Here is a 23,522-nt window from a genome sequence, read left to right as displayed (position 1 = left end):
GGAAGAATCACACATTGTATTGATTCTCTATTTAATCCACAGTAGTCCTTTAAGATCTGTTATGTGTAAGACACTAGTTAGATGGTAAGAGTGGTACAAAAAATATATATATATGTCCTTTCCTTGACTTCATGGGGCTTACATTTTAGTGGAGAAGACGGATATTAAATAACTGCCCAGTTTACTGACCATCTGAAATACGATGAGGAGTTCTGTAGGTGAGAATATTCTAGTCACACGGTAGAGTGGGGGACTGAAGATGACCAAAGTTCACGCGGGAAATAGAAATTTGAGTCTTAATGGCCTATGGGAACTACCTGATGCCAGGGATGTGTGGGAGTTTGCTGAAGAAGGGAGTGCATTTGCAATTAAAAAGCCCAACCCTTTCAGTCATTATTGCCACCACCACCCACCATCATCATCACATGTAGTGCTTCTGTAACACTAAAGTATTAGAAGCTTAAAAGCAATTTTTATTCTTACTCCCAATTAATCCAATTTTACTTCATAGCTTGACCTGCCCTGGGAGGATACACTGTAACATATTTTTGCTAACAGCTAAGATATATTTAGTCCAAAAACCTAGATCAAAGTTTTGGTTCACACCTAACTTAATGGTTTCTTCATTTCCAGCTCCATGTTGACTGGACTGTTTGGGGCCTCAGCAGGTACCATCTTTGTTTATGGAAAAGATATCAGAACAGATCTGCACATTGTGCGGAAGAACATGGGCGTTTGCATGCAGCATGATGTCTTGTTCAGTTACCTCACCACCAAGGAGCACCTTCTCCTCTATGGCTCCATCAAAGTTCCTCACTGGACTAAAAAGCAGCTGCATGAAGAAGTGAAAAGGTCAGATATGACAGGAATGAGAACATGTGCTGGTTAACTTCTCTCAAAAAGAAGTCAAGTTACAATAATAATACCAATAGAAACAGTTTCTCAGGAAACAATTGTTTTCAGTTTTTCTACTTTCCTGCTATTGCATACATTTAAGGGCCTATGGGTTTGTATAAGGGCCTATGAGAATTGTATACATTCTCCTCAGCAGCCAGTTATTACACTGGAAATAGCTGCCTTCATTTCTGGTTCCTGTATTGCCCCCATTCCTGTTTACAATCTCCATGGCCACTATACAAGTCTTAACTGGACCCCTGGCTTCACTTTCCCTTGTACAGTCTATTCTTCAAAGAACAGTCAGGGTGACCTTTTTAAACTACAGATTAGAACATGTCATTCCTCTGTCAAAGCCCTCTAATGGTTTCTCACCACATTCAGTGTGAAACTCAGGAATGTCCTTATCGAGGCCTGTGAGACTCTTCCTGACCTGCCCTCAATCGCTTTTGATTTTATGTCCTTCTGCTTCTTCCCCATTTACTCTGCTCCAGGCATGCTCGCCCAGGTGCACGCTCAGTTACGCTGGGCCTGCTCCCGCCTCCAGGCTCCCCATGTTCCCACTACTTCAAGCAGCCTTCCCCAGACAGCCCTTAGACTTACTCTGCCCCTTTCTGGTCTCTGCTCAAACATCACCTTCTCTGAGGGAGCCACCATGTGTAAAACAGATGCCTAAAATAGCACACCCCAGGCACTCATCTCATGTACCCAGTGTTATTTGTTTTTTTATTACACTTACCATAAAATAGAAAATTATAACCTTCTTGGGAATATGTTTATCAACTGAATTGCCCCTGCCTTACTCCTGATACACAATCATACTATATCATCATCTCCTTGTGGGTTAGGAACATTATCTGCTCGATGCTGTTCCACAGCACCTAAAACACAGTCTGGCAGAAAACAGGCAGGGACTCTATAAATAAAGACTTGTCAAATGAATGAATAAAATAATGAACCATATAGTCCTTATGGTGTTTTCTTAGTATTAATTTTATACCTCCAACTAGATGATAAACAACAGAAAACTGTGTCATGAATCCTCAATAGTTTACCTTGCTGAGCACATAATAGTTGTTCAATGAATACCTCTTATTTAGAGTGCTTTTTTTCCAAAATTCAAATATTCTGTGTGTAAAACATAACCACTGTCCATAATTTCTGAAGGACTTTAAAAGATACTGGACTATATAGCCATCGTCATAAGAGAGTTGGAACACTGTCAGGAGGAATGAAGAGGAAGTTATCCATATCCATAGCTCTCATCGGAGGATCAAGGGTGGTAATTCTGGATGAACCATCCACTGGCGTTGACCCATGTTCTCGGCGAAGTATATGGGATGTTATATCCAAGAACAAAACTGGTATGAGTACCTTCTTATAACTTCTCCAGCCAGCAGTGATAGTTTTGCCCTCTGGGATGCAAGCACACAAGTTGAAGTCTTTTCTATTTATAACCTCCATTAAACATCTAAGGTGTGTTCTTCCTTTTCCCAGGTCTTGTCTTCTAGCTAAATTTCTGGATCAATTAGTGTGTAATTATGTAGAGCCCACTGTGAATTGAGCTCTTAACTGACCTTTGTGAGAATATGCAAATCCAACAGAAGTTCCAAATTCTGCCTAGAGGAGCTTAGAATCTAATTAGAGATACCAAACATACACAAATGAAAATAAACTGAAAACAGACTAAGTAAGTGCTAGCAGGATATGAGGCAAAGGAGCAATCAGAGTGGAGTGGATTAATCAGAGACAAATTTTCAAAAAGTCTTTAAAATTACTGCTTTTTCATAGTGAAGAAAAAGAGGGAGGGAGAGAGAGAGATAGAGAGAGAGAATGGAAGTGAAGGCAAGGAAGCAGAATAAGGGATTAACAGATGTTGCCCCCACTACAGAGTATGGACATTTAGCCTTACAGCATATTTGCTGTCAACTTATAAGGACACCGCCCCCGCCTCAGGTATTTAGGAACACCCCTTCTGAATTTCTCTTTGATCATTTTGGAAGCCCCTCTGATCAGTGTTTCCGTTAGCTCATAAAATGTGACTCTCCATAAATCACAGGATTTACTTGTTTTAACTCAGTATATCTTGGCAACTGTAGCTTCATTTTTCATTTTCGGTTGTTCTCTGTGTTTTCAAGCCAGAACAATCATTCTGTCGACGCACCACTTGGATGAGGCTGAAGTGCTGAGTGACCGCATTGCCTTCCTGGAGCAAGGAGGGCTGCGCTGCTGCGGGTCTCCGTTTTATCTCAAGGAAGCATTTGGAGATGGGTATCACCTCACACTCACTAAGAAAAAGGTTTGTAGGAGAGAAAGTTGGAGAAGGCAATGGCACCCCACTCCAGTACTCTTGCCTGGAAAATCCCATGCACCGAGGAGCCTGGTGGGCTGCAGTCCATGGGGTCGCTAAGAGTCAGACACGACTGAGCAACTTCACTTTCACTTTTCACTTTCATGCATCAGGGAAGGAAATAGCAACCCACTCCAGCAGTCTTGCCTGGAGAACCCCAGGGACGGGGGAGCCTGGTGGGCTGCCATCTATGGGGTCGCACAGAGTCGGACATGACTGAAGTGACTTAGCAGCAGCAGCAGCAGCAGCAGCAGGAGAGAAAGTATACCTCATTGTAGGGTCATATTCAGTTTGGTGTGAAACAGAAGTAGAATCTGTCCAACTTCATACATTGCTGAAATTCACTGTTAACATGTTAGATTCATGTTTCTCAAACTTGAGCAAATGTCAGAACCGCTGAAGGTCTTGGTTAAATCCAGACTTCTGGTTCCACCTTTGAGTGTCTCTGATTCAGTAGATCTGGGAAGGGGTTCCAGAATTTACTACACTTCTACCAATGTCCACATATGACACTGATGCTGCTGTTCTGGGATTGCACATTGAGAACTAACGTACTAGATAAAAGAAAGTCTATACTTAAAGCTAGTGATGAAGGATCAGCCTGTTAGTTTCCCTACATTTCAGCCTGTAAGGCTAAAAATTAGATTTTCCACTCTATAAAAAGCAAATGAAGGAATATACAGTCACATATTCACTTTCTGATCAGTGTTCCTCGACTGGTAATGTGGAGACTAATTCAGACAGACCAGTGATGCTTTCACATCAAAGAACAAAACTGCTTAGTTACTAAGGCTCCTTTACTATCTCAAATAGTGCTATGTATCTATGTTGTGCAAAATGTATATGCTATGACTACTCTCATTTATTTTACATCTTATCATCCTAATGTGACTTCCAAAATATAAAAAGTAGTTTGTTGTCACATTCCTTAATTCAGTTAAAATTTTATTTGTTAGTTATATATGATATCTTAATATGTGCCCAAGACATTGTCTTAGGCACTGGGGATATAGCAGTGAACTGATGATGCTAAGATCTCTGCTCTCGTGGAGTTTATGTTCTGATGGGAGTGTGGGGAATTCGGGTGGTAAAATTGATAAGTATATAATTTAGAATATTAGCAAGTGATAACTACTATGGGTAGAATAAAGCAGAGGAAAGGGCATAGGGAATGCTAGGAAGTGCCATTTTAAGTAGACAGGGTCTCTGAGAAGGTGACAGATGAGCCAGGAGTTAAGGCCAGGCAGAGACTGAGCCCTGTCACTATCTGGGGCAAAGGAACAATTGCAAAGACCCTAAGGAGGGAGCGTGCCTGAGCCTGAAGCATTGAATAACCGAAAGTTTGTTGTTGCTGGGATGAGAGAGAGAGGGAGGAGGTGAGCAAGGAGGCTGGAGAAGGGACAGGGTGAGGTGGGAGACGAAGCCAGGAGAATAGTGACTGACAGACAACCGTAGGGACCCTCAGTGGGACAGGGAGCATGAGAGAAGTGATATACTCCCTGGCACAGGTCTGTACTGGCCTAAAAGAACTCGCCACCCTCTGACCGGGGCCCTTGGGCCCTACAGTGTGAAGACAAGGGTGTTTAACTTCTCTTCTCATCTCTAGAGTCCAAATCTAAATGCAAGTACAGTGTGTGACACCACAGCTGTGACGGCAATGATCCAGTCACATCTCCCTGACGCCTACCTCAAGGAGGACATCGGGGGAGAACTTGTCTACGTGCTTCCTTCATTTAGCACCAAAGTCTCGGGGGCCTATCTTTCACTCCTGAGAGCCCTGGACAGTGGCCTGGGTAACCTCAACATTGGATGCTATGGCATTTCAGATACTACTGTGGAAGAGGTACACCTGGACATTTCCTTTTTGCTTGAGGCTGATTAATTTGCTGTACCCCTAGAATAAATATGAACAGTTCTTTTTAAAAAGAAAAAAAATTAATGAATGTTTTAAGAAGTAAAGGGAAACAAAAATAAAGATGCTTTTGATTATATAAAAATTATAAACAAACATTTTACCAAATCAGAAAATCTTAAAATTATCTCAGTACCATTCTTATGTAAGACTGACTTCTGAGAACAAGCATGTTGCTTCAATTAGAGAAAACATATCTTTTACTACGAATATGTTCCTTTAAAGTCTCAATAAATGTGACAAAAATTTAAAATAAAAATTGAGCTTAAAAGCTAGAAAACACATACATTTTTTATGCTAATGAAGTGTTCCTGCTTCTCTTTCTAGGTCTTTCTGAACTTGACTAAAGAGTCACAAAAAAATAATATGAGTCTTGAACACTTAACACCAAAGAAAATTGGAAGTTCCTGTACCAGTGGCATCTCAACCCCTGATGATTTATCTGTGAGCAGCAGCAATTTCACAGACAGAGATGGTAAAATAAATCTAATGTACACATTTTGCTTAATTCCAATGAACAACATAAATGAGAAAATCACAGGACAGATTTTTTTAAATTCAACTTTATACTTTCTAAATTTAGAAAGACTAAAGAAATATAACCTTTATTTTTATATACAAAATATTTATCACACCAAATTGAATTCCCTATGGCAAAAATATTTTGAAGAACATGAACTTCCTTGTTAGGGTAGTGATGTGTATCCTGTCTAGCTATGAGAAGTCATTTTCAGGATATGACTTATTCCAACTTGTGTTCAACAAGTTCAATACTTCTTATAACTGATGGTGTCCAACAGGGCTTCCCAGGTGGCAATAGTGGTAAAGAACCCACCTGCCAATGCAGGAGACATATGAGATGGAGTTTCGATCCCTGAGTCAGGAAGATCTGCTGGAGGAGGGCATGGCAACCCACTCCAGTATTCTTGCCTGGAGAATCCCATGGACAGAGGAGCCTGGCAAGCTACAGTCCATGGGTCGCAAAGAGTGGAACATGACTGAAGCATCTGAGCATGCACTGAATTCATGAAGTCGGACTTAACAGTGAAGAATCTATAATAATAGGTTCCCTCCCACCTCCAGTTCTTCACACAAGATATGTTTGGAAAACGCTGTTACTTGTCACAGCTTTGAGGAATTGGGCTCTTTTGAAAATAGCTTTTATCCTGTCTTATATTCTTTCTGACAGTTTATGCCTTTGGAAATACTATTTACTTAAGGAAGCATATAGTAAAACCATGTATAAATTATGGAGTAATCATTTCAATAGTTTGCTTAAATTGGGAAAAATATCTAGGAATAGAGCTTATGATTAAACGTTTGCTTGACTCTAAAATTCAGAAAATATAATCTCTGGTGTTTGTATAACTCTGGAACTTGGGAGTCTCATTTTTCCTCTGCTAGATTCCTCAGATGTCAACTTTTGGAAATATAATTGTTGGGACTATGGAATTGAGAACTTAGAGTGGGGTCATCTGCTTCAGGAAGCAAATGTTATGCATTTGCCTCTGCATTTGTCTCCTAATTTGAAACTATTCTTCAGTCAGAACGTTCCCCTCCTTGACATTATCATTTAGAAAGCACGTATTTGCTCCATTTGATACACCTGTAAGTCATCGACATGTAATTTCTCAAGAAACAGAAAAGCATACTAATTAACTTACAATATTTAGCTCCTTCTGCAATTCCCCTTTGCAGAGATATGAGTTCTCATTTAAACTTGTTCACTCTATTTAATTGGAATTCATTTTAAATTAAGCAGCTTTGTATTTTTTCTTATCAGCTAAATGAAGATCATAATTTTTGTGCCACATAATTTGTGATGGAGGATTAAAAATATCCACAGAGTTGACAAATACTGTCATTTTATCACATGTAAAGGAATGCTTGGTGGCAGACCTTCAGAAGAAATGTCATATTTGAAACTATTTTTAGAGGGGACTGCTGAAATTACTTGTTGTATGAGCACTACTGAGACATGCATTCGCAGTCACTAAGTTGTGTCCCAACTCTTGCAGCCCCATGGACTATAGCCTGCCAGACTCCTCTATCCGTGGGATTCTCTAGTCAAGAATACTGGAGTAGATTGCCATTTCCTTCTCCAGGGGATATTCCCAACCCAGGGATCGAACCTGTGTCTCTCCCAACCCCTGCATTGGCAGGTATATTGTTTACCACAGAACCACCTGAGAGGCCCAAGCCACAGTTTATGACCTCCACCACTGTGCAGCTCTCACTCTCAGAAGACGTGGGAGTGGGGTAGGCTTTTTGGGGAGGAGGGTAGGCAGTTTTTCCAATGAGCTCTTTTCTGTGACTGAAGTGGTAAAAATGGAGTTTTAAAATGCTATGTAGTCAGTCCAGATTTCTAAATACAATGCAACAAATAAGTACTTGAACTAGAATTGTACTTTGGAGGAGAGCATTTTGCTTTTCCTACGTTTAAGGTGACTTCATTGGGCCCCATGCTGCTGCTGCTGCTGCTGCTGCTAAGTCTCTTCAGTCGTGTCCGACTCTGTGCGACCCCAAAGATGGAAATCCACCAGGCTTCCCCATCCCTGGGATTCTCCAGGCAAGAACACTGGAGTGGGTTGCCATTTCCTTCTCCGATGCCTGAGAGTGAAAAGTGAAAGTGAAGTCGCTCAGTCGTTTCTGACTCTTAGCGACCCCATGGACTGCAGCCCACCAGTCTCCTCTGTCCACGGGATTTTCCAGGCAAGAATACTGGAGTGGGGTGCCATTGCCTTCTCTGATTGGGCTCCATAATGAGAGCCAATTAGACTTACCGTCACCAAGTTACTGACAATAGGGATGAGTTATACTGCTGCTACTGCTGCTGCTGCAGCTAAGTTGCTTCAGTCGTGTCCGACTCTGTGAGACCCCATAGATGGCAGCCCACCAGATGTTTTGCTCTCTTGTTTATTTTATTTGAATTCAATCTTTTGATAGAAGCTACTTCTTTAATATTAGTAGTCAGTAATACATATTGATTCTGCACTGAGACTTTAGGAGACTGGTGACAATATTCACTTATATAATTCTAGAAGTCTCACTTTGACATTAAGATTACTATGTATATGACAAAGAATATTTTGTCTATAATAATTTATAATTTTCAAAGAACTTTTACATATGCTTCTTAAGATGGAGAGACTCAGGCCCATAGCTGATCAATGAAGAAAGTGAAAGTGTTAGTCGCTCAGTCGTGCCCGACTCTTTGCGACCGCATGATCGCAGCACACCAGGCCTCCCTGTCCATCACCAACTCCTGGAGTGCAATCAAACTCCTCTGCATTGAGTTGGTGATGCCATCCAGCCATCTCATCCTCTGTCGTCCCCTTCTCCTCCTGCCCTCAATCCCTCCCAGCATCGGAGTCTTTTCCAATGAGTCAACACGTCACATGAGGTGGCCAAAGTATTGGAGTTTCAGCTTCAGCATCAGTCCTTCCATTTAACACCCAGGACTGGTTTCCTTTAGGATGGACTGGTTGGATCTCCTTTCAGTCCAAGGGACTCGCAAGAGTCTTCTCCAGCAACACACTTCAAAAGCATCAGTTCTTCGGTGCTCAGCTTTCTTCACAGTCCAACTCTCAAATCCATACAAGACCACTGGAAAAACCATAAGCTTGACTAGACGGACCTTTGTTGGCAAAGTAATGTCTCTGCTTTTGAATATGCTATCTAGGTTGGTCATAACTTTCCTTCCAAGGAGTAAGCGTCTTTTAATTTCATGGCTGCAATCACCATCTGCAGTGATTTCAGAGCTCCCAAAAATAAACTCTGCCACTGTTTCCAATGTTTCCCCTTCTATTTCCCATGAAGTGATGGGGCCAGATGCCATGATCTTCGTTTTCTGAATGTTGAGCTTTAAGCCAACATTTTCACTCTTCTCTTTCATCTTCATCAAGAGGCTCTTTAGTTCCTCTTCCCTTTCTGCCATAAGGGTGGTGTCATCTGCATATCTGAGATTATTGATATTTCTCCTGGCAATCTTGATTCTAGCTTGTGCTTCCTCCAGCATTTCTCATGATGTACTCTGCATATAAGTTAAATAAGCAGGGTCCATAGTCTTTGAAGTTACTTTATTTCTTGATTTATCAAGATTTCCCATAACCATGTTAAATCTCTCTCTCTTTTTTAAAATCAGACAAAATCCTGACCAGAGGAGAGAGATCGGTTGGTTTTGAACTGTTATTGAAGAAGATTATGGCTATTCTCATTAAGAGGTTCCATCACACCCGCCGGAACTGGAAGGGCTTCATAGCACAGGTTATTCTCCCCATTGTCTTTGTAACAACCGCCATGGGCCTCGGCACGCTGAGGAGTTCCAGCAACAGTTATCCAGAGCTCCAAATCACCCCATCTCTTTATGGTACCTCAGAACAGACAACGTTCTATGCGTAAGTGTCTTTCCTTTAACTGAAACAACATTTTCCCAATGCCTCCAGAGGTGCATTGTGCCTGAATGAATGTCATAAAATGCTGAAGAATAAAGAACTCAGAGCCACAATACCTGATCCTGCCAAAGAAATAGACAGTTTGATTTATCACAACATGACACTTCCCTCACCAGCAAACAACTGTAAGAATTTTTGTATTTGTCTAAAAATAAAGTTAAGGTAGATTTTTATTTTTAATGAATATTTAATCAGGAAAACAAGATTAGGTATGGGTTCTCAATCTGTTGTAATACATGGCAAATAACTTTTTATTAAATACAGAATAGCAGTATCAGAATTGTGTATAATATAATGTTATGTATGCAGTAGGTGATCACTAAATGCATGTGACAGGAAAATAATAAGACAGCCAAATAGAGACATGTGCTTATTTTTTTGCGTGACCTTCTTTCTGAGTCTACATCTCTCTTAGATTTTTAAGACAATAGTCCTGTATTCAACATATGTCATTTCTTCAAATTATTCATGAGAATGAGTTTAATATGGAACTCTAGTGAAAGAAACATGAATTTGTTTCTGTCCTTTAATATTATAGAAATTATCACCCAAGCACGAAAGACCTGGTCTCAGCAATGTGGAGCTTCCCTGGCATTGACAACATGTGTTTGAATATCAGTGATCCGTAAGTAGTTCTTTTTTTTTTTCCCAGCATTCCAGTGTGTGTGCACGTACATGCATGTGTGTGCATGTATGTGGCAGAGTGTGGATGGGTGAGTGTGTGTTGTTTGACTGAGGAGGTCAGCACTCTGACTGAAGTCTATCTTTTAAGACTTTATTTATCTCCTTTAGTTCATTCCGTGGTGATGCTATACTGAAATAGTAAGAGGTGCTTTATAACTTGTAAAGTTTGTTTGTATACATATTTTCATTAAACAATCACAACCACCCTGTGAATTGTTAATCTCATTTTTAAGATGAAAAAAACTGAGGCTCATGTGAACTAGGATACTTGTCAAAAGAAATCTAAAGAGTAGGTTGTGTAGCTAAAGCCAAGACATGTCTTCTGACTCCAGTCCCCAGACTTTTGCACTATATAGTGTTGCTTATTCAAAATGATGTAGTAACTGAACAGCAACAAAAATTCAAATTTTCAAAATAGTATATGACACATGCAAACTTGACATTAGTGCATTATTTTTCTAAAAATCCCTTTCCCTTCAGAGGAGAGGATGAAAAGAGCAAATAAAATAAAGGGATCAAGAAGTTCCATCCTGCCACATTGAGGCAATGAGCTTTGTTCTCAGCACTGCTTAATTGTTAAGTGCTGTCCCTCATTCCCCCATAAGACGTCAGATCACTTGGAAATGGAAGTGCATTATATTTTCAAGTTGTGAAAAATCAGTAAATTGAACTGAGAACTATACCTGAATTCAATACTAAATACCCACTTATACATAAACATAAGAATGTACACACACCTCACTTTAATATCATTCTTACTTGCAGGAGGTGTTTAAACAGAGACAGTCTGGGAAAATGGAACAGCAGTGGAGAACCTATCACTAATTTTGGAGTTTGCTCCTGCTCAGAAAACACCCAGGTAAGATGGAATTTGCTTTCAGTGAAGTAAAAAAAAAGGGAACAAATATCAAAGCTTGAAAGATCTTTCTAGGTTCCCAAAGAGGGGATATAGTTTCATTTTACAGAAGCTAGTAGCTCAGCGATGTGGATCTGAACAGCTCAGAAACACTGAACTTCAGGTCACTGTTTTAAATCCATCTTAGGACAAACTTCCTGGGGTAGGTAACTCTATGACAGTCTTTGTGGAAACTGACTAAAAGTGAGTTTTGGGGCTCAGTTCAGTTGTAACCAGAAAGCTCTGTGTTTCACACAACAAAATGCCTCCATAATGTAATATTTGAAAGCACAGTGAGATTTCTATCATAGTGGTCAGCTGGGAAGTTAGTAGTGTTTAAGTCCAGAACAGAACTCTGTATGCCTCCAAGCAGCACCTCCAGGATGTGAGAATAATTCATGTCCTGAAAGAAACATTAAAGATTTTCCAACAAACACCCTGTCTGTATTCTATAGAAATACACTTTTGTTTTCTGTGCTTAGTTGCTCAGTCATGTCCGACTCTTTGCAACCCTATCAACTGCAGCCCGCCAGCCTCTTCTGTCCATGGGCATTCTCCCGGCTGCAATCCTGGAGTGGGCTGCCATCCTTCTTCCAGGGGACCTTCCCAACCCAGGAATCAAACCCAAGTCTCCTGCATTGCAGGCAGATTCTTTACTGACTGAGCCACCAGGGAACCCCTAGGTCTATCAATTCAGTAAACTTTTAAGAAATTAAAGATTGCTGAAGAAAAGAGGTCACTGTTAGTTTCTGAGAGTCACTATGTTACCAACACTTCCCTATGGGGAGGAATCTAGCAGTATTCTCTTCAAAGTGCCATATGATTACATCTTATATTGTAAGTGCAACCATTTTTTGTGGCCTCACGTAAGACAGTTACTAACAATAAAAACTAGAATCCAGCAAGCATCTTTTGAAATCCTTGCATTATAAGTATTATTCTTACCCAGTTCTCAAAGTGTTTTCTAATCTCTCATCTAACCTAACTAATTCTTTGCATGTTTTATTTAGTTCATAGTAAAAGTCTACCAACTTAGTATTTAAAAATAGAATCTGGATAGATTTTATTTTTTTAAAAAAGTAGATTAAAATTTTTTCAACTTAATAGTCTGCTGATGGGAATCCACATTTATGTAAACAATTTTTAAAAGCATTGATAGTATCTGCTAATGCTGATGATATACATACCCTCTGGACTCATCAATTCCATTCCTATTATGTACCCATCAGAAGTGCTAGTTCACCGAGAGACATATACTGGGATGCTCATAGTAATAATATTTGTAATAGCCTCCCAAATTCCCAGCAACAGTAGAATCAGTTCAGTTCAGTTCAGTCATTCAGTCATATCTGACTCTTTGCGACACCATGGATGCCTCCCTGTCCATCACCAACTCCCTGAGTTTACCCAGACTCATGTCCATTGAGTCAGTGATGCCATCCAACCATCTCATCCTCTGTCATCCCCTTCTCCTCCTGCCCTCAACCTTTCCCAGCACCAGGGTCTTTTCCAGTGAGTCAACTCTTCAGATCAGGTCGCCAAAGTATTGGAGCTACAGCTTCAGCATCAGCCCTTCCAATGAATATTCAGGACTGATTTCTTTTAGGACTGGCTGGTTTGATCTCCTTGCAGTCCAAGGGACACTCAAGAATCTTCTCCAGCACCACAGTTTGAAAGCATCAATTCTTCGGTGCTCAGCCTTGTTTATGGTCCATGTCTCTCATCTGTACATGACTATTGGAAAAACCATAGCTTTTGACTATAAGGACCTTTGTCGGCAAAGTGATGTCTCTGCTATTGAATATGCTGTCTATGTTCGTCATAGCTTTTCTTCCAAGGAGCAAGCATCTTTTAATTTCGTGGCTGTAGTAGCCATCTGCAGTGATTTTGGAGCCCAAGAAAATAGTCTATCACTGTTTCCAGTTTTTCCCCATCTACTTGCCGTGAAATGATGGTACTAGATGCCATGACTCTTTTTGCACAGTTCTTCTGTATGTTCTTGTCACCTCTTTTTAGTATCTTCTGCTTCTTTTAGGTCCATATCATTTCTGTCCTTTATTGTGCCCATCTTTGCATGAAATGTTCCCTTGGTTTCTCTGATTTTCTTGAAGAGATCTCTAGTCTTTACCGTTCTATTGTTTTCCTCTATTTGATCTACAACTATACACATCATGTTCTCACAAACAAATGATCAGTGAAAAAAAGTCCAGATATGAGAGAGTACATATGATACAATTATATTTGTATAAAATACAAAAATGGACAAAACTCTTCTGTGCTGGTTACTTTGGGAGTTGTAGGGTTGAAAGGAAACATGATAAGAGGGGCTTCTAGGGTACTAGCATTGTTTTGTTTTCTGATCCAGTTGCTGGTTCAAGGGTGTTTTCAGTTTGTCAAAATTTATCATACAGTGTTCTTATAGTATATATGCTTTTCTCTATGTATAATTCAATAAAAAATTAAAGCTAAAAATAACATTCATACATATCTCTTTTTATGAAACCAGAGGCATTATAGAATGTGATCTTCAAATTTTATAACTTGATGCAAGGTGAAATTCAGCGTTCTTTTTTTAGAGCAAGCTGTAACTTTATGCTCTTGATCCACACATGTGGTGCTAGTCTCAGGCTCTGAGACACTATGTGGAAGATGGGAGGAAAAACTGGAAAAGTGCTAGGCTTTTTCCAAACTAAAGTTTGTGGCAGTGAAGCATGATACACTCCAATGGAAAGTAAGAAGTCAGGGAGTGCAGAAAGCTAAAAACTTATGAATAAGGGGTTTAAACTAAGCTCTGAGGTTGGTTAATAGTAATGGACCCAGGCACTGAATTTTGACGGTGACATAAGATGCTAACAATGGGGAAAACTGGGTGACAGGCATACAGGGACTCTCTGTACTATGTTTGCAACTTATATATGAATCAGCAACATGTATATAAGACATATATATAAATTAGATTTAGATATGGGTAAAATTGGAATCTGACACCTAGGTTTAGTCCCTTAAAACTAATATAATATAAACTTGACTTCCCTGGTAGCTCAGACAATAAAGCATCTGCCTGCAATGCAGGAGACCCGGGTTCAATCCCTGGGTTGGGAAGATCCCCTGGAGAAGAAAATGGCAACCCACTCCAGTATTCTTGCCTGGAGAATCCCATGGACGGAGGAGCCTGGTAGGCCATAGTCCATGGGGTGGCAGAGTCGGACACAACTGAGTGACTTTTCTTTCTTCTTTCATCCACTGTTGTTCATCCCTGAGAACTTATCTCTGTTAATGTAATGTTTTCAATTTGCTGCTGCTGCTGCTGCTGCTAAGTCACTTCAGTCGTGTCAGACTCTGTGTGACCCCATGGACGGCAGCCCACCAGGCTGCCCCGTCCCTGGGATTCTCCAGGCAAGAACACTGGAGTGGGTTGCCATTTCCTTCTCCAATGCATGAAAGTGAAAAGTGAAAGTGAAGTTGCTCAGTCGTGTCTGACCCTCAGTGACCCCATGGACTGCAGCCTACCAGGCTCCTCCGTCCATGGGACTTTCCAGGCAGAAGTACTGGAGTGGGGTGCCATTGCCTTGGGGCAAATACTTTTTTATTCCCTGTGAATAACAGAGAATTTTGAGTCATCATAAACTTTAATGTTGTTCTCCAGACATAGCAAGCTTGTCAGTACAGTGAAAGAAATATCTAACATTGGTTAACTTGTGTTCTGTTTTGGCTTTAAGCAAGTCTTAAACACAAGTATGTGCTCTATATAAATAATAACTTTGTGTTATTTCTTGGCAAAGGCAAGATGACTTCTTTTTCACAGCTCTTCAGAGGTAAAAGACACCCTTATCACACTCTACCAGTTGCACTAATAGACAAATCATGAGACTGAAGCTTCTTGACATGGTCTATTTAATTTGTACAGCATTGTCCCAAATGAACTTTTTTAACCTTATTTTTCAGGAATGTCCTAAATTTAACTATTCACCACCTCATAGAAGAACTTATTCTTCCCAAGTAATTTATAACCTCACTGGGCACCACTTGGAAAATTATCTTATATCAACTGCTAATGAGTTTACACAAAAAAGGTAAAAAAAAAAAACCTGTTTATAAAAAATTTAATATAGAATATCTTGTTTTCTAATTTTAAGTTAACTGTCTTGAATTTGTGACAATAAAATGCAAATTTCTATTGATTACTTATGTGGGTAAATTCTGTTTTATCTAAACATCCTTACATATTAAAATTTAAGTAAATTAACTTAATAACTAAATTAAGATTTATTTGAGCACATTGTAAAGCATTGTTTTGGGATTCAAAAATGTATTGTTAAATTTGTACTTTTTTTTTCTCAAAGCGAAAAACAAGTTATTGACTGGATTGTGCAAACCTGGAGAGTTTTAAGGCATGGCTTTTGGTGGCAATTGTCCTTAGTTCCAATTTGAACATCTCCAAGCTTGGAGTATGATATCTGCGTGTGAATAAAATGTGTTCTTGTATAGCAAGTTCACAGGCTTGTTCCTAAGCCACCTGAATACTTGCCGTAGAGGCAAGTGTGGCAGGATTACATTTTCAACAGCACGGATGGACCTGGAAGACATTATACCAAGTGAAATAATAGAGACAAATACTACATGATTTCAGTTTTATAGGGAATTCAAAATAGTCAAATGCATAGAAACAGAAGAGTACAGCAGTGGTTATTAGGGTCTGGGGAAAGGTGAGGTGGGAAAATTTTGGTCAAAGGGTACAAAGTTTCAGTAAAGCAAGATGAATACATTCTGGATGTCTAAGTACAGCAAGTCTAGTTAAGAATACAGATTATTACATGAAGTTTGTTAAGTGGGTAGACCTTAAGAATTCTCAACATACACAAGAAAATGGTAACTATGTGAGATAATGGATATGTTAATTAGCTAAGATTGTGGGGATTATTTAACAACATATACATATATCAAAATATTGTATGCCTTAAATATATACACATTTTACCTGTCAATTATATCTTAATAAAGCTGGGAGAGAAAGGTGGCAAGTATACTTGAATACATATTAAATATTTTCAACAAAATGAGGTTTATTATAAACAAACCATTCTAAAACCTACTTTTAAAAAAATGTGAATAATATCCTGTAGTGTTCTTTGCACATCAAAAATATAGCTCTGCAGCATCACATTTAGGGTAATAGTCACATGAAAATTATTTTAGTATAACTACTAAAATGTTATTTAGTATTTAGTATTTAACCCATTCTTATTTATTTAACCCATTCTTAATTTGGTCAATGTTTAAACTAACCTTTCCTTAAAATTTCTATTTGAATTTTTAAAATACACTTTTTATTTTTAAGAGTCCATGACTTTCTAGTTATAATATGCATTAGACTAAAATATAATAAAAGAAATTGATAAAACTGTAAAATATTTGTCAGATCATATTTATTTCATACTGCAAATGTATTCTTAGTGGAAAGAAAAAAGTGAGCTCTTAGTTAAACATTTTAGATTTATTTATGAATATTTTCTCATTAAAACAAATATCAATTTTTCCATGTAGATATGGAGGTTGGAGTTTGGGGCTGCCTTTGACTAAAGACCTTCTTTTTGATGTAACAACTGTTCCAGCTAATAGAACACTTGCCAAGGTAAATTGTGATTTTTCTTTTGGGATATCATACAAATGAGAATATGAACTTTAAATGTTCAAGCATTTTCAGGAGTTGAAAATAAAACATGGGTCAGTTGATTTGAAAATCATTTGGAATAATGTATACTCCATAATACAATGGTTCCAATCTTCTGTATTTAACCTAAGGAAGCATGTATACACAAGTACCCAGTTCAGTTCAGTTCAGTTGCTCAGTCGTATCCAACTATTTGTCACCCCATGGACTGCAGCATGCCAAACCTCCCTGCCCATCACCAACTCCCAGAGTTTAGTCAAACTTATGTCCATTGAGTCGGTGATGCCATCCTCATCTCATCCCCTGTTGTCCTCCTTTGCCTTCCACCTTCTATCTTTCCCAGCAACAGGGTCTTTTCAAATGAGTCAGCTCTTCTCATCAGGTGGCCAAAGTACTGGAGTTTCAGCTTTAGTATCAGTGCTTCCAATGAATATTCAGGACTGATTTCCTTTAGGATGTACTGGTTGGACCTCCTTGCAGTCCAAGGGACTCTCAAGAGTCTTCTCCAATACCACAGTTCAAAAGCATCAATTCTTCGGCACTCAGCTTTCTTCTCAGTCCAACTCTCACATCCATATATGACTACTGGAAAAACCACAGCCTTGACTATACTGACCTGTGTTAGTAAAGTAATGTCTCTGTTTTTCAATATGCTAAGTTGGTCATAACTTTCTTTCCAAGGAGTAAGTGTCATTTAATTTCATGGCTTCAGTTACCACTGCAGTGATTTTGGAGCCCCCAAAAATAAAGTCATGCCATGATCTTAGTACCAGGTTACATATACAAAAATGCACATAGTAGCATGTCTCATATTAGCTGAAAATGCAACCCCAAATGTCCATACACAGTAGAATAAATAAATAAATTGTTATATATTCATTCAATAGAACTCTCAGCCATGGAAATGAATAAACTCATTTCCATACAATAGTTCAATGCTGTAAAGAGCAATATTGTATAGGAACCTGGAATGTTAGGTCCATGAATCAAGGCAAATTGGAAGTGGTCAAACAGGAGATGACAAGAGTGAACGTCGACATTCTAGGAATCAGCAAACTAAAATGGACTGGAATGGGTGAATTTAACTCAGATGACCATTATATCTACTACTGTGGGCACGAATACCTTAGAAGAAATGGAGTAGCCATCATGGTCAACAAAAGAGTCCAAAATGCAGTACTTGGATGCAATCTCAAAATGACAGAATGATCTCTGTTCGTTTCCAAGCCAAACCATTCAATATCACAGTAATGCAAGTCGATGCCGCACCAGTAACACTGAAGAAGCTGAAGTTGAACACTTCTATGAAGACCTGCAAGACTTTCTAGAACTAACATCCAAAAGAGATGTCCTTTTCATTATAGGGGCCTGGGATGCAAAAGTAGGAAGTCAAGAAACACCTGGAGTAACAGGCAAATTTGGCCTTGGAGTACAGAATGAAGCAGGACAAAGGCTAATAGAGTTCTGCCAATAGAACACACTGGTCATAGCAAACACCCTCTTCCAACAGCACAAGAGAAGACTCTACACATGGACATCAACAGATGGTTGACACAGAAATCAGGTTAATTATATTCTTTGCAGCCAAAGATGGAGAAGCCCTATACAGTCAGCAAAAACAAGACCAGGAGCTCACTGGGGCTCAGATCATGAACTCCTTATTACCAAATTCAGACTTAAATTGAAGACAGTAGGGAAAACCACTAGACCATTCAGGTATGACCTAAATCAAATCCCTTATGATTATACAGTGGAAGTGAGAAATAGATTTAAGGGACTAGATCTGATAGACAGAGTGCCTGATGAATATGGACAGAGGTTCATGACATTGTACAAGAGACAGGGATCAAGACCATCCCCATGGAAAAGAAATGCAAAAAAGCAAAATGGCTGTCTGGGGAGGCCTTACAAATAGCTGTGAAAAGAAGAGAAGTAAAAAGCAAAGGAGACTAGGAAAGATATACCAATTTGAATGCGGAGTTCCAAAGAATAGCAAGGAGAGATAAGAAAGCCTTGATCAGCAAAGAAGAGAGAGACTAGAGTTCTCTTCAAGAAAATTAGGGATACCAAGGGAACATTTCATGCAAAGATGGGCACAATAAAGGACAGAAATGGTATGGACCTAACAGAAGCAGAAGATATTAAGAAGAGGTGGTGAGAATATGCAGTAGAACTGTACAAAAAAGATCTCCATGACCCGGATAATCACGATGGTGTGATCACTCACCTAGAGCCAGACATCCTGGAATGTGAAGTCAAATGGGCCTCACTATGAACAAAGCTAGTGGAGGTGATGGAATTCCAGTTGAGCTATTTCAAATCCTGAAAGGTGATGCTGTGAAAGTGTCACACTCAATATGCCAGCAAATTTGGAAAACTCAGCAGTGCCCACAGGACTGGAAAAGTTCAGTTTTCATTTCAATCCCAAAGAAAGGCAATGCCAGAGAATACTCAAACTACTGGACAATTGCACTCATCTCACACACTAGTAAAGTAATCCTTAAAATTCTCCAAGCCAGGCTTCAGCAATACGTGAACCATGAACTTCCAGATGTTCAAGCTGGTTTTAGAAAAGGCAGAGGAATCAGAGATCAAATTGCCAACATCCTCTAGATCATCAAAAAAGCAAGAGAGTTCCAGGAAAACATCTATTTCTGCTTTATTGACTATGCCAAAGCCTTTGACTGTGTGGATCACAATAAACTGTGGAAAATTCTGAAAGAGATGGGAATACCAGACCTGCCTCTTGAGAAACCTGTATGCAGGGCAGGAAGCAACAGTTAGAACTGGACTTGGAACAGACTGGTTCCAAATAGGAAAAGGAGTATGTCAAGGCTGTATATTGTCACCCTGCTTATTTAACTTCTATGCAGAGTACATCATGAGAAACGCTGGGCTGGATGAAGCACAGGCTGGAATAAAGATTACTAGAAGAAATATTAATAACCTGAGATATGCAGATGACACCACCCTTATGGCAGAAAGTGAAGAAGAACTAAGGAGCCTCTTGATGAACATGAAAGAGAAGAGTGAAAGTTTGGCTTAAAGCTCAACATCCAGAAAACTAAGATCATGGCATCTGGTCCCATCACTTCACAGCAAATAGATGGGGAAACAGTTGAAACAGTGGCTGACTTTATTTTTACGGGCTCCAAAATCACTGCAGATGGTGATTGCAGCCATGAAATTAAAAGATGCTTACTCCTTGGAAGGAAAGTTATGACCAACCTAGACAGCATATTGTAAAGTAGAGACATTACTTTGTCAACCAAGATCCATCTAGTCAAGGCTATGGTTTTTCTAGTGGTCATATATGGATGTGAGAGTTGGACTTTAAAGAAAGCTGAGTGCCAAAGAATTGATACTTTTGAATGCGGTGTTGAGGAAGACTCTTGAGAGTCCCTTGGACTGCAAGGAGTTCCAACCAGTCCATCCTAAAGGACATCAGTCCTGAATATTCAGTGGAAGGACCGATGCTGAAGCTGAAACTCCTATACTTAGGCCACCTGATGTGAAGAGGTGACTCATGGGGAAAGACCCTGATGCTGGGAAAGATTGAGGGCAGGAGAAGAAGGGGATGACAGAGGATGAGATGGTTTGATGGCATCACCGACTCAATGGACATGGGCTTGGGTGAACTTTGGGAGTTGTTGATGGACAGGTGCCAGGGTCCTGCCCTGGTGGATCCAGGGAATTCGAAGGGGAGACGGCGTAGGCAAGGAAAACTTATTTATTTAGAAATATAATAGAAATTAAGAAGAAATAGTATAGTAGGAAAATTTAGTGCAGAAAAGAGGCTGAGTAACCTGGTTTACGTTAAGAACTAATAAAATCTCAGGACAAGAGGTTTGCACCATCTACATTGGGCCACCGGCACCCGTTTGAATAGCTAGGGTGCCCCGCCTTGGGCTCCCTCTCTCATGGATCTTAGAAGCTGGGGCAAGTAAGTAGACATGGCGAGCCTCCCCACTCCAGATGGGAATTCAGCCTGAAAAGGAGAGGGTGGGAGTGGGAGAAAGAGAGAGAGAGACACCAGGGGAGCCAGATTTCCAAGAAACTAGTTCGAGAGACTAGTCCGAGAAACTGGTCCATCCTTTATTGTTCAGAAGGCTTTTTATACTTTTTGGTTGTACATAGAGATCAATGGATAATACAGAATTATGCAGTGTCAACAGCCCTGACTCTGATCGAGACCAGGCTTTCTCTCTGCATACCTAGTTGTATACATAAGTCCTAGGTGATTTACATCATCTTCCAGCCAGAAGGCTAATTAACATTTTACAGCCCTTTTCTGATAAGGGTAATAGTGTTGTTCTTCCCAAAGTCTGGTGCCACTCTCAGAAAACACTAAATAAAGTTACATTCTTACATAGCAAGGATACAACAATTTATAGCAAGGAAAAAGGAGTACAGTGATTTATAACAAAGAGAAAATTAATTAACTCAAAAGTCTAGTATTGCTAACATCAAAACTACTATATTCCTATTTCTGCATCTCGTTTACATTGATTAATATCCTCCCAGGTGCCTAAAAGATAAAGGATATGGAGGCCTGGCAGCAAACATTAACTCAACAAACTCTTCACCAAACTAATTCTTAGCTCTAAAAGGCTCTATATCTTTAAGATGTTTTGAGCTTCATGCCTCTCACGGTTGGGGGCTGTAAAGACTGGTCAGATAAGTTAGAGCCATCAAAGGGGTTTTAAGCTGAGACATTCTTTTTATATGCAGGAGACTATTAACTGGAGCTCTGAATTAACTCTTCCCAGAGAAAAGGTGGTAATGTCAGAAGAGCATAGTATAGCAGACAGTAAACAGACAGATTTTGGTTTCGGGGTAGATGCTCAGACAGAGGACCCCTTGAGACCTGACTCGCCTTGCCCATCAGGCCTCTCCACATGACCTTGTCATGGGTGGGACCTCCCGTGCTGGCTCCCGGCAGACTGATAGGCCTGGCGTGCTGCAGTTCATGGGGCTGCAAAGTGGGACACAACTGAGCGACTGAACTGAACTCTTCCAAACACTGTTAGTAAGCAAAAGCAAAACCAAAAAGGAATACACAACTGTAATTGCATTTACTATAAACTTCGACAGTAAGCAAAACTACCATATAATCTAGAGGAGAGAGAGAGTACATTGTGATTTGAAAGGACACAGAGTATCAAAGAGAAGATGTTCTGGATGCTGGCAATTTCTGTTTCTCAACCTGAGTGATGGATATGTTCCCTTTGTAATATTTTCTTAACTGTGCATTGATGTTTTAGGCATTTTCCCTTGCATATGTGTCATATACATTTAGCTTTGCTTCTTGTGTGTTATTCGCTCAGTCATGTCCAGCTCTTTCTGACCCCATGGACTGTAGCCCGCCAGGCATCTCTATCTATGGTATTCTCTAACCAAGTGGGTAGCCATTCCCTTCTCCAGGGAATCTTCTTTACCCAGAGGTCGAACCCAGCTCTCCTACACTGCAGGCAGATTCTTTGCTGTCTGAGCCACCAGGCAATGCTTTTAAAGAACATGGAAACTTAACAGAATTTGATGATATAAACAATTCTGTTGGTGTTTTTCTTCTAGACTATATCTATGCTTTGAATGTGAAACAAGCTAGAGTCACAGAATCAGACACATATGATTACCCATATGATCACAAGTAGTCTTTAAATCTTAAATTGGTCGTAACACTTTTCTCATTTGTTAGTATGAGACATGTACAAACTTGTGGGAAGTGAAGAAACAAATACTCATTTAGTGACTTATAAACGAAGCACTAGTGTCACATTTTACACCAACTACCTATACATCCTCACAACATCCCTAAGAGATAGATACTATTGAGTATATTTTAGCTGGCTTTTATAAGGTCATATAGAATGTAAACACTACTGCCATGGATTTGAAAGCCACCCCTTGTTTCTTTTCTTGCTCTCTCCACACATAGAGTAAATATTCTTAGATAAGGGAGTTCTAACATTAAATTATTTCTCTCTAAATCAGATTTGTAATTTCGAATTACTAATTGCCTTTCTTGATTTGAGGTATACCAATATTTTAAATATGGGCTTCCCTGGTAGCTCAGTGGTAAAAAATTTGCCTGGCAGTGTTTGCCAGTGCAGGAGATGTGGGTTTGATCCCTGGTTCAAGAAGATCCCCTAGAGAAGGAAATGGCAACCCACTTCAGTATTCTTGCCTGGAAAATTCCATGGACGGAGGAGCCTGGTGAGCTACATACAGTTCATGGGGTCAGAGAGAGTTGGACATAACTGAGCGACTGAGCAACAACATTTTAAATCCCTTTCTTTTCGACATAGAAGATAAAGTAACTCGCTTTCTTTTGGGTTATAACTAGGAATAAAAAGTTAGTGGGGGTATTTCAAAGTTATCAATCTTGTTGCTAAGAACACAATGCTTGTAAATGTATTAATAATTTATTTCTTGCTACAGCCTTGCCTATACGCCATTTGTTTTTGTTATTATTATTATTATTTAGAGACAGATTGCCTTACTTCTAGTTCCAGAATCACCATAGACCAGTCACAGAGATGAAGATAATAATGACTTCTGTTTATTTCAAGCTTTACCTGGAGAGAAAGTCTAGGATAACTACTGACTTGGTGCTATCAAGCAGGAAAAAGTTGGTTTCATGATCTCCACCCATCTCTAGG

At 39.6% G+C, this 23,522-nt stretch overlaps 1 protein-coding gene across 1 annotated transcript in view; it reads left to right on the top strand.

Annotated features, from left to right (window-relative positions):
- ABCA12 (ATP binding cassette subfamily A member 12) overlaps nt 1-23,522 on the top strand; it is a 205,778-nt gene that overhangs the window by 154,262 nt on the left and 27,994 nt on the right. Inside the window, exons 29-38 of the mRNA XM_052661512.1 lie at nt 634-852; nt 2,062-2,258; nt 3,033-3,193; nt 4,851-5,087; nt 5,484-5,631; nt 9,301-9,553; nt 10,149-10,235; nt 11,060-11,153; nt 15,135-15,262; nt 16,734-16,821. Coding sequence (XP_052517472.1) covers nt 634-852; nt 2,062-2,258; nt 3,033-3,193; nt 4,851-5,087; nt 5,484-5,631; nt 9,301-9,553; nt 10,149-10,235; nt 11,060-11,153; nt 15,135-15,262; nt 16,734-16,821 — 1,612 coding nt within the window. The remainder of the gene's footprint in view (nt 1-633; nt 853-2,061; nt 2,259-3,032; nt 3,194-4,850; nt 5,088-5,483; nt 5,632-9,300; nt 9,554-10,148; nt 10,236-11,059; nt 11,154-15,134; nt 15,263-16,733; nt 16,822-23,522) is intronic.

The sequence above is a fragment of the Budorcas taxicolor genome, chromosome 2 (genome assembly GCF_023091745.1).
Source record: "Budorcas taxicolor isolate Tak-1 chromosome 2, Takin1.1, whole genome shotgun sequence".
Classification (NCBI taxonomy): domain Eukaryota; kingdom Metazoa; phylum Chordata; class Mammalia; order Artiodactyla; family Bovidae; genus Budorcas; species Budorcas taxicolor.
Note: the sequence above shows the minus strand (reverse complement) of the source record. Positions and strands in the feature narration are given on the sequence as shown.